At 39.5% G+C, this 12114-nt stretch overlaps 1 protein-coding gene and 1 long non-coding RNA gene across 5 annotated transcripts in view; one reads left to right on the top strand and one right to left on the bottom strand.

Moving 5' to 3' along the window:
* LOC110834742 (uncharacterized) overlaps positions 1-12114 on the top strand; it is a 276144-nt gene that overhangs the window by 59524 nt on the left and 204506 nt on the right. The window lies entirely within an intron of this gene.
* LOC110828196 (repulsive guidance molecule A-like) overlaps positions 1-12114 on the bottom strand; it is a 73633-nt gene that overhangs the window by 52613 nt on the left and 8906 nt on the right. Inside the window, exon 1 of one of the 3 annotated variants that reach the window (XM_022060683.2) lies at positions 7560-8092. The exons of 1 other annotated variant lie outside the window; for it this stretch is intronic. In XM_022060683.2, the coding sequence (XP_021916375.2) occupies positions 7560-7588 (29 nt within the window). In that variant the 5' untranslated portion in view covers positions 7589-8092. Of the gene's footprint in view, positions 1-3312; positions 3548-7559; positions 8093-12114 lie in introns of those variants that run through there. One more of the 3 variants, XM_087344160.1, reaches the window with a different exon arrangement.

Here is a 12114-nt window from a genome sequence, read left to right as displayed (position 1 = left end):
CAAGCAATAAGCGCTCTAACACATCGTTCGTCCGTTTATGGAGTGGGGCCCTAGTATGTTTATACTTTGATAAGAACAACGGTGTCTTTGACAAATACAGAGTGCATGTGTACTGACTCTGTGAAGCTGAAGAATGGAATCCCTAAAATTATCAGAATTTACTCCTAACATGCTTAGTATTAAAATCACGCCCTTTGGTTCGTTTAAGATTTCTGAAACATTACATATTATAAATTGTAATACCAAAATTTACTTTATTTTAAGACGCACGTTTTTCACATTTTAAACTTTCTGAAATCAGAGCGCGTCTTACATGTTATGTCGTCAAGAAATGGATAAAACTTCTTTCTTGCTTCCTGAAAACGTATTACATTCGATTACTTAAATCGAAGTCTTTAAAATGGAGGAAATGCGGTGATGCTCGTAATAGCAGTTCTTAACTGAGAATTATAACGTCCAGTATAAAAATTGTACGGTTACAGGTAAACGTTTCAAACCGCAGCCTACAAAATCGAATCGTTCGCCAACTATGAATTTCCACTCCAATGTTATTCCATGCTGTTCAGGAACACTTGAAATTACTACTCTCCAGTGGGGTGCCTTATAAAGCAGTCAGAAGGGCTCGCAACCAGCTATTAATTTAAAACACACTAACAAATACCTGAGTGAAAAACTCCATATTCGTTTCTAACTTCTCAACCCAGATACACGAACGTATTGTTTCCTTCGGGTCAAGTGTCGAGCTGATTATAGGGGACAAAGCAGGAGAAAAGCTTTAAAGGACGGGGTACATTGGGGGCTGTATAATAACGTTTCATTACGTACGTTGTAAATTGCTACCGACTTAGCCGTGTACCACGTGGCTTAGGAAAGAGATGACACATATCTGCACTTTATTTTAGGACGCCATATCAACTAATTCATAAATTACATTTCAGTTGAGGGGAGCTTTGAAGGTGGCCATACACACACAGATAGCTGACGATGATGGACAATGGACGAAAAATTATTATCGTGTTTATGACACGCCCTCGTCAAAATCATTCGTGTTTTATAGGCCTACTTTTGAGTCTGTATTACACACACATTACTAGAATTAAAGAGCTACAAATCGTTGCTTGCGAATATTTTTGGTTGCGGCGTGTTGTCGCAGACGTTATTAATTTTTGGACATTGCCTGTCGTAATTTTTTATTCCGACGTTTCGGAAACTAATTGTCTCTGTTATCAGGTTGCAAGGGAGAAGGTTCCTACTCAGGTCTGTTGCTTAAGCTAATCTTAATTATATTTCAAGTTATCATGGCGACGAGTCTAAACATGGTTGTCGTTTGGGATGTTGCACTGTGCCTCCATCATCAAGGCAATGATGATGACAGGTCGTTCCTCTGAAACGTCGATTAGTATTTACGACTCTGCACGGTACAACATCCCAGCGCTAATCTCGATCCCTGGGACGAACGTTGTTTGAAATTATAAGTGCTGATATTGGAAATGTACATTATTTTTTGTAATCTTCGGCGGTCTGTTGTGATAAGTTTGTGATAAAATATTCCGACTGGCGTAGATCCCTGGAACTGATAATGGTCGACAAAAAAATGTTCCTATTTCGCTCAGACCGAACTTGGCAAATTAACTCTATTAATGGATTTACATGTTTCTGCGACGTTGACAAGATCCGGTAGTCTGCTGATCCATTTCGTTTTTGAAGGTGTTTGAGATGTTCACTGCGGTGAAGATGATGGTCTTATGAGTTTTGGCGCCATGTAGACTCATCGGTAGACGCCAACATTTCGGAGAAACACACTGTCTCCATTTTCAGGGCTGAAGTGGTGTTTCTCTGTGACGCCGATATCTACTGACGAGTATACACGGCGTCAAAAACCAGAATGGCAACATCTTCAGATGGATTGAGTGTTTTTGAGGTTCGCTAATTAGGTGCTGAGATGCTTCAGGTACGGAGTGTGAATCAAACGCGAGAGTTTTGTAAAATTCTTGTTGGCGCCCTGGTAGGGAAGTGATGTGCGCATGCCTAACTCCTACATATATCACACGTCTTCTTTGATTTACGCTGCTTGACTGCTCGTAGTATCGTTGTTCACTGGTTTGTTTTGTTATTATTGACTATTTTACAACTTTTAGTGTTGTAAATTATTACCGACAAAGTTTATACATCAAATTAGAACGAACACAACGTTTTTTGGTAGCTAGTAGTGTAGCACGTGACTTCCCATGCCGTATAAGTCACAGGGAGTGTACGTACAATATGAAATAGGAAAGCCCAAAAGAGGAGAAGCACTCGGTTACCACAACTGTTTTGTTAAAGTTTCTCTCTCTTGTAGATAATATAATCTCCGAGTGATAACACCTCACGCATGCGACACCGTTGTAGATTCCAAGAAGGACAATATTGTCATACAGAAGGAATTGAAGAAAATTACAATTCTTCTGTTTACGTAGACCTGCGTTATTGCTAATAATTAAGTCTTTGAGACAAGAGAACTTCCACAGTTTGCTGTTAATGTCGTATCAGATCTTTTCTGGTTAGACTCCTACTTCATATTCACTGACAATTTCAAATCTCAACAGATTTTAAAACATTGCCGTTATGATGCCAACAGTCGCTTATACCAGTGGTTTTCAACCTGGGGTACGCGTACCCCCGGGGGTACGCGAAGACATCTTAGGGGGTACGTGATATTTAAAAAAATATATATATTATTTTATTATAAACACTGAATAATCAGTAATGTAATTTATTTAATTTATTTTAGATGTAGATTATATACTACGTATAACTTGAATTATACACCAACAACTTTGGGGGTACAAAGTTAAAGAAAAATTATCTTTTTTTTTTTATAGTGTTCTGTCTGACGACAGGTCCGGGGGTACGCGAACAAAAAAGGTTGAATACCACTGGCTTATACTGTTCTAGATACAGATGCCTTCAAATGTTTAATAGTGAGAAAAATCTGAACAAAATGGAGTAAATAAAAAAATGGGAACAACATTTGATTTTCAGTATTAAAATGGTCATTACTGCTTCAAGAACTGAAGATAGTGACTTTAATTCTTTCAATATTATGTTGTAAACACAAATAATTTTGATAATACACTTTTTTTACTTCTCTGCAACCACTAAACATCACTGATATGTTTAGCGATTGGCTTTGTAAGTTCACTGAATTTTCCTAAGCCACTCATCGCATGAAAAATGGCTTTTCATTTACGTCATTGCAGATGATTTTCCGTGGTTGATGCGTAACGAAAAATAAAGTTCTAAGTCTACATTGTAAAGTGAAGAGTTACTTACATTCTGCTTTGCTTCAGCTACGAATTTCCTCACGATTTTAGGACTGTTAAAAGTAAGAGATATTTCATAGCAAGCCGGTGAATGTTTGATGTTCCTTCTTGAGAAGAGCAGGAAAAGACGTCTTCCAGATTACGAACGTCTGGTATCAAAGCGGGCTTGTTTCTTATGCCTGATTCTCCTTTTATCTCATAACAGGTAGAAGGGAACAAGTATTTTTTTCTTCCAGTGACAAGAGTTCTTTCACTTTAGAAAAAGTCAACGTGTGAGAGAGATATTTTCAAGTTGATACAGCCGTATACAGTAATCATTACCTGTTTATCTGAAAGTGTTACCAGCTATCTGAAGTTAACAGATAAATGTTTCGTAACAGAGACATATTGTCTGTTAAGAATGTTTGTGGTTAGGCCTAATGTTTGATGTCGTGTTTTGTCTTCGAGATCGCTTTCCAGTAAATTTAAACCCCGTCTGTAATATATTACGTAAAATGTTTCCATAACGAATTCACTTTAACAAGGGGGGGGGGGGGGGAGAATGAAAAGTTTAAAAGTCGCTGGGCGAAAATCAGAGACTGCGATGCCGTGTGGACTTGTGGGTGATTACGGACGTTTCGGAGGAACATACCGTATCCATCTTCAGGGCTGGTACATAACCTGCATCCGCCCAACGGACCAAAAACCCCGGAAACTGTGAACTGTGAGCAGAGATTTCATTTCCACCCCTGCTAAACCGTACTCCGATGTTCACTATTGTTTTTTTCAGTCACACTGTTGTCAAAATTAACGCGATTGAATAAAGTAATTGAGTGAGTAGGAAAGAAGGTGCATTAATGTGTCGAACAAAGTCGTTTGCAATGGTAATACGTACAATACCATATTAAAGTAAGCACAAAAATTTTACAGTGCGTAGTAAAGTCATTATACGATCCAGTGTGAGTACAATCTGGCAACTCAGCTTACCCTACTGGTTTTTCCTTAGTATAGAAGGTAGGGGGCAGATTCCACAAGCTGGGAAAACAAATGCAGTGGTATGACCCCTACCTCGGGTTTTGGTCCGCAAGGCGTCAAATGCTTGTCAGCTGGACTGAAAAGGGCTTCGACTTCCAGTCTCTGGACTTCATCGATAACCAGGTCTTCCCTCGGGAACGGCTATGCCAGATATTGAAGCTGACTACTCACTCACCTGCCGAAATTTGGAATGTAACTTCTTACATTCCCGTTCATTCTATCAAGGGATGGCGTGAATGTTACTCTAGTTCATGAACTTAATTGTTACCAACAATACAACACTGAAAGTGATAGCCACTCTGCCATGTCATTCAATGAAGGAACGTATCGCCTCTGTATTAAGGGTTGAAGGAAATCTATGGCCTCCACCTGCACGGCTAAAGTTCTTCTAGTTTATAGTGTCATGTGGTCTTGTACGTGGTTACCAATGTTTCGGAAGAACCTGTCGCTTCCATCCTCTGTGTAGAAGGTATTACTGCCCTGGAGATAAAGGCGAAAGGTTCTTCTGGATCGTTGCTAACCATCCTTGTACGAGATTGTACAACGGCATTGTCCAGGAGACAACTTTGTAAGTAAAATTTAATCAGAACAAGTCTTCTGTCCAGGTCCGTCGTTTCTTAGCCTGTATTAATTAGTTTCTTCGTATTTTGTTTCGCCTGCAGTAACTGTAAGTGTTTGCGTACATACTTGTTGTTCCTAATTGCCTGCTACATCGGTTCTTCCATAGGTTTTGGCAACGGGGTGTAGTGCTCAGGTAACATTTTTCTGTAAGCATTTGCGCTAAGCGTGCAGTTTGTGTTTGAGTGAAGCCATCTGGTCTACCCCGGTCACTCCGGGTCATTAGCGGCCAGCTGTTGCAAGTGTTGTCACTTGTTCCAGGTCGTCAGGTCAAACACATTGCGCAGACTACATTGTACTAAGATTTATTTTTAGAATTTGACAAAAAACTTTCACAATCTGAATTTCAAAAGGGAGTATCAGAACGGCCACACTTCTGGAGACTTCTTACGATTAAGTGATGCTCTGTTCAAATTGTGAATGGAACGAAAGAAAACAGACAAGGAACAAGGGCAGACGTTTCGTACACGTAGTTCTGAATTACACGACGGTCTTCTGATCTGAACCCGTTTGGGCTCAACAGGGTAAAGCTCACAGTGGTAAGGCGAGAGACGAAGAATGTGTCACGTTTCTTTTTGCTTATTACACGTGTAGTGAACAGTCTCCTTCCCTACGGGCACTGGAGTAACTTAATAATTAGTGATTCCGTCCATCCATCTGCATTTTCGTCTCTGAACAGCTCGGAATGACTAACAAGTGACAATTGTCAAGATGTTCAGCGTTTTGACGCCGTGTAGGCTCGTACCAACGTTTCGGATAGACATTCTGTCTCCGGGCCGAAGTCCTACGAGTCTACACGGCGTCAAAACCCAGGAGAGCAACTCCTTCAGCCTCGTCGGCCTAAAACTGTCGTTACAACCTTAAATATCACAGAGTGACAAATGCTTTCAGTTTCTGTCAAGTGATGTTAGAGTGAGACGCTTAAGTTATGTTTGAAGCAGCCATGCCCTGCCTAAAAATCGGTGCCTGGATCTCGATATCATTCTTCATCGATTTGAAGTTAGTTGATATAAAGATTTGCCCGAAAGTAATGGTAAAAATAAAAATTAAATATTAAATATCACAGAGTGACAAATGCTTTCAGTTTCTGTCAAGTGATGTTAGAGTGAGACGCCTAAGTTATGTTTGAAGCAGCCATGCCCTGCCTAAAAATCGGTGCCTGGATCTCGATATCATTCTTCATTGATTTGAAGTTAGTTGATATAAAGATTTGCCCGAAAGTAATGGTAGAACTAAAAATTTCTTCGCAGGTTACGAGGTCATTGGGGAGATAAACAAAGAACGCACGATTGTCTGAATCTTAGGTTATAATTAAAAAGTCCTTGTTCATCAGTACTTTGTGTTAAAGTATTAAGTTGCCCATGATAGACGGCACAGTTTCAAGTTGGTGGAGAAATAAGTAAAAATTTATAATTTTATAGAGAGTACAGCAAGTTTGCGTAGGAAGTTTCTTTTCCAGAAATTGTAATTGTTTTATGCGTTTGATTCAAATAAAATGTCTTTGCTATAAGAGAAAGTTTCTGAATCTGATTTGTTAAAGAACGAAAAAAAAAAATCATCCATAATTTCGGAGACGTCAAAAGAAAGTGTAAGAAATACCACAAAACAAAATATTTCTCTCTGTTGAAATTCCTCTTGTCCTGAGAAGTAAATGAAGGAGCTGTTTTGTGGTGATAGACTACGATCAGTAGGCTACTGTCGACTGTTTTTAGTTCGTATCAGAACTTTTGGCGTAACGAGACCAGTGAAAATTTGTTCCGGTCAGAAAAACCAGTCTGTTCCTAAACTCAGCCATGACGTGATGATCGTCCGTGGAACGTTTACATTTCCAGAGAACGCAACGAAATGTATTTTCATGCGTGTAGTAGAAAATTTGAAGAAATGCCTTTGTGTCTGATTCCCTAATGTTTAAACTGCATTAGGTCGCTAGTCTGTCAGCTAATGAAGAAGTTTTCTGCCTTTTATGCAACCCGAACGTTCATGACCGCATTCACATCAGTGAACGTCATTAGTCATTGGAACGTTTAAAAATAAATTAATAAATACAAGTGACACATTATGTAACATATTAACAGGTATTAATTGTTGCTAAAACATTAATATTACAAAAACAGAACGTCATCACTATAAGTTGGAATCTTTTTTTTTTAATAGTTGGTCTGTACTATTTTAGATTCTATATAAACTTCTTTCTGTTGTTAGTAAATGTTTAAAAATCTAATTAATATATGTCTATAAATGAACTTACGTATTTGTTGTATTTGCAAGATTCTCTTTCATATTTTGCGGATTATCCGGGAAAATACATCTGCCAACCAACCCGGATAATCGGGAGTCTGGTATGAAGTCGTTCACTTCTGTTGCGTCAACACTCATCAAAAAGGCTGTAGCAACACATACAGAGCTTGTCTGAATGATGCACAGATTCACTTCTTACCTCAAAGAAAACACAACGCGTTTCCATTATAATGATAATTTGGTTAACGCCATTAAGATAAATAATATCTGTTCTGAGAATCGTCCGAAAACTCTAAATGCACTGTACGGACAAAATGGAGAATTATGTGGTACATATAGTTGGCATTGTCTTAAAGGATTAAAGCCGAAACGTGAGCATGTCCTTACCTTGTGTTGCAATTGTGTTGTGACCTCATTGCTACGAATCGATTCGACACGCACCGTCTCAAGTCACCATCTCACGATCAATAATTCCACGCGGTGGTTCTCGCATCCATCAGCTGGAAGACTCCCACAAGCACCAATTGTTCACAAACATTTTTGTTTATCACTCTTACTGATATCACTTGTTTTACGTCTTTTCCATAACGACACTGATTACGAATATGGGAAACTGTCACCCTTTTCTCAGATAGACCACCCTGGTTTCATTTTCTTACAGAATACAAGAATAACGTGAGAAAATGTCTTCTGTTTTGTCACAGGGGAGGGGAAACACGTATGTTAAGCAACGTACAAGATTTGTCCCTCATCAGAAAGAACAGACAAGAATATTATTACAATCTTCTAGTGACAGTAAAACTGTTGACACAGGACAAAAATGCCATTGTAAATCAAGAAATAACCACATATATATTTCCGTTATTTTATTATCTTGTGAGACTATAACAACGAACTGTCATATCAGACCTCGCCCTGCAGTCTGGTGGAGCTCGCAACTACACGACACCACCCCCGATCCTCACCCCCCACCCCCGGGCATAGAACGTACTACCCCTGCGTGGTGAACTTGCATTGATCGACCGGCCGCCAGCCCGCGAGACGGACTTCCCTTCCTGCACGAGACTCGGTGAAGGGGAATACCGGAGGTTATCAGGGAAGATTACTCAAGTCACAACAAACACAAACAATACTGAACTAGAAGCAGAGCAACTTCTGATCACAATCAAATCGAATAACGCGTGTCTTGCCTGTTACGAATTACCACTAGTGGCGAACGACTTGACTTACTACGACAGTCTCCTGGGGTGTTGCGGAGTGTAGTATGGCAGATGTTTGCCGACGTTTCAGATGTCTGAATCTTCGGGAAGATTGTAGAGGTCTGAAATATTGGTAAGATCCTACCAGACTACACGACGCAAATCCTCAGAAGACCCATTTTCATATTTTTTTGGCGCGAGATCCTGAAACTTCACCAAAAAAGACGAAATTCTTACTTTTCTTCCAACTCCTTTTTCACTCCTGTATTTACATATATTCCTCCCTCTCTTTCTTTTTTTCTTTCCTTCGCTTCGAGAAGGCTGTTTTCTGAACAGCCTGTACACACAGTAGCACCGGGTAGCGAAGACAGAGACGCGCGGACAATGTCGGCTAATTGGCTTATCGCTTGTCCATCTAATGAACACTAAGTGCATTGTTTACGTGGCTGCTTCTCCTAGCAAGTTAAGCAGCAACAACTTGCAGACTCACTCTGAGTGGCCCGCAAAGTCCCCCTGAAGCATTACCTCAGCTTGCCCGATTGGTTTCAGCATGACTCAATCTCTGATTAGTCTTCCAAATTAAACCGCACAGCACTGCCTTATTGATCTACACTGCTACATCACAAGCTATATAAATTGTTTGTATAAAGTACTATGTACATCCGTACGCTCGTACTAGGAAATATGATAGCCTACTCAGGGATGCACAAATATCAACCACAGGCTCTATCATTTCAGAAAAAAAACATCGTCAAAATCAGTGTTTCTTAACCCGTTAGAGTCCTATTTGGTAAACGTATATAGCACTTGCTTTAACAATCAATATTATGCCCGCACGGTGTCCCAAAAAGATGTATACACAAAAAAAAAATTGAGTTGCTCGAAACTCAATCGACCTCCAGCCATTTTGCGTATCTGAATCACGGGAAAACATATTGCGGTGCCATCTGTTAGTGTAGACAACACTAGGTTCCCATCGTAAACGCAACACACAGATCGATAAGAAGGTTAATATTCCGTATTTTAATATGTATGTATCTTTTTAGGATACTTTATCCGAAGGTTTCGTACCAATCTCAGAGTTAACTGCGGTTATTTCTTTAAACGGCGTTAACAAACTGATCATTTGAATGAGCAAATATCTTGTAATCTTTCGCCGTAGGATCTGAACTGTGTTTAAATGAAATTGGGCTTCAAAATGACTATTTGAATGTTAAGTACGTTTTCTGATTGTGTCTGCTATCCCTTACCACCTTCTGGAGCACCTGCCCCGTTAGCACAATTATCCCCATTCGTCCCTAGAATATTTTGCTGTCAGTTGGCACTCCTGTTGCGCAGGGATTTCGTACATTCACAACTTTACGGTAATTATGCTCTGCATCCCGCAGTCAGAACACACACCAATTACGAAGTGATAATATTTTTAATTGCACAGTAGACGTATCTACTGGTAAGCTCCCGATAATTTACTTTACGTACAATTATAAGTGTTTATCTCATTCTTTCTTTTGGCCTGAGCTGTTTATGAGGCTTATTAACATGAATTGTTTTAAGGAAATAATTATTAACGGATTTAATATCTCTCACGTGATTTTATTACTACGAATATTGCGCTCGTGCACGACTGTAAAATATAGTTACATAAGATGAAGTATGTACATTTATCTCCGTGACCGGGTAGGAAATTTACAAATTATGTAAAAGAAAACATTGGACTCCATTTTATTGAACAAGTGGTTGATTATTCGGCTGTTTTCCGACGTTTTATCAACCGCTTTTACTAAGATGACAGTGAAGTACGAAGATGCAGAAATTTACCGACGTTTCAGAGGTCCTTGCTACCTCAGTCATCAGGGCGAAGAGTGAAACCTCGGTAACTTCTACCAGGCTACACGGCGCAACAACCCAGAAGACAGTCATCTTAAGAGGTATCAACTTAATCTATGAATGAAGCTAACTCTATTCTAGCTTGCCTGTAACAAGCACCTCTGAAACGTCGGTAAACTTCTACCAGATATCATGGCGAATCCAGAAGACAGACATCTCAAGACTCACCTCTGTGATTACCTGAAATCTCATTTCATCTATGGATGAGAGAATAAAAAGAAATTAAACCTCAAATAAATCCTTACTACACTCTAGGTCTCTGAAGGATGCATTTGAGGAACAGAGGATGGAAAATACAGCCTCTTAACATGCTCTGAGCCAAGAAGCTGTACACAGGCGTGTTCAGACAGTCGCTGGGCAGAACTTCTTCGTCACTTGAAGTTATGAATGGCTAATGAATGTGTAGGACTTTAACAATGGCAGGAAGGCGGAAGGTTGGACGGACAGAAAAGGAAAACGCCAAAAGACTATGAAGATTACATTTGAAAAGAATTTTCAGAGGAGGATACGATTATTGGACACCACGAATTGTTGGCATTGTATCGACATCGGCCTATCGCATGTTTGCATTAAATCTCGTAAAGGTGAATGAAATAACTTTTGTCTTAATCAGGTTCCTAGAGTTTAACATTTAAAAGGGGACGATTGTTTTGTCGGCGCTAAGAGACAGACGTCTTGATTTTCTTGGCGTGTCACTTCCATCTATCTGTGCTGAATGTAACGACAAATTTCATTAGTTGTTTGCAGTACGTAATTTAACTTCAACTGTTGTTTGTGTTGTTATCTTTTGTTTGTTTATAAAACTAAACACACACATTACGTAAATTAAACATTGTTTTTATTCATTAACTTTATAACAGGAACAGATGTAAACCCTGAGTAATAGTGGGACATGAGTTTATTATAATTTACGTACTGTTATGATTGAAAATATGATTTTTTGGCTGTGGAATAATCGTATCATATAAGTGTGAATAATCCTCCTTAATAATGTCTGAAACAATCGTCCGACGGGAACAGACCACTCGTAAGACTTATATGTAGATGGGAGGATAATATTAAAATGAATCTTAGGAAATTAGAATTATTAAATGTGGATTGGATTCATGTGACTCACGGCGGCGAATAAGAAAATGACTGTCTTCTGGGTTGTTGCGCCGTGTAGCCTGGTAGAAGTTTACCGACGTTTCTGAGGTACTTTCTGCCGCCATCTTCAAAGCGACGATCAGGGCAGCTCTGCTGATGACGGCTACAAGCACCTCTGAAACGTCGGCGAACTTCTACCAGACTGCATGGCACAACCCAGAAGACCTCCATCTTCGGTAGGAATTTAATTTGTAGGGAAATATGATCAAGGAAGGTAAGTTACTATGAAAACGAGAAAGTTATTTTCTGAAATTTCTGAATTTTGATAGCTCACTGAATAACAGAGACACCGGCCGATGTGCCTATTAACTGAAAGATCAGGGTTAGATCCCCGGTGCGGACGAAGTCTTTTTTTTTTCCCTTTTTCTTCTTCTTCCAGACTGGTTCTGGGCCTTACCCAGCCTCCTATTCAATTAACTTTGTTATAAGGCAGGAAATTGCAATTATCAGGATGTCTTATTAAATTACAGGGAGTACTGTTCTGTCAGTGACATGAACAGCTCGCGAAAAACTGTTTTTAGCGCCACTGACCATGAACGAAAAATCACTTCTTCTTCTTTTTATTAGTGTTCTGTCTGACGACAGGTCCATATGAACAGGATCCTTCCATCCTTTTCTCGGACTGGGACCTGTTCATATACGTTCTTGGCAGATGATCCAGAAGTGGTTTGCCATTGCCGCCTTCTGTGTGTGAATGGAGTAATTGTTGG

Source organism: Zootermopsis nevadensis, unplaced genomic scaffold (assembly GCF_977971745.1).
Source record: "Zootermopsis nevadensis isolate Lab colony 2312 unplaced genomic scaffold, Znev_1.0 Znev_ptg000007l, whole genome shotgun sequence".
NCBI classification, from domain to species: Eukaryota; Metazoa; Arthropoda; class Insecta; order Blattodea; family Termopsidae; genus Zootermopsis; species Zootermopsis nevadensis.
The sequence above is the reverse complement of the archived record's forward strand: the minus strand, read 5'-3'. Positions and strand labels throughout refer to the sequence as shown.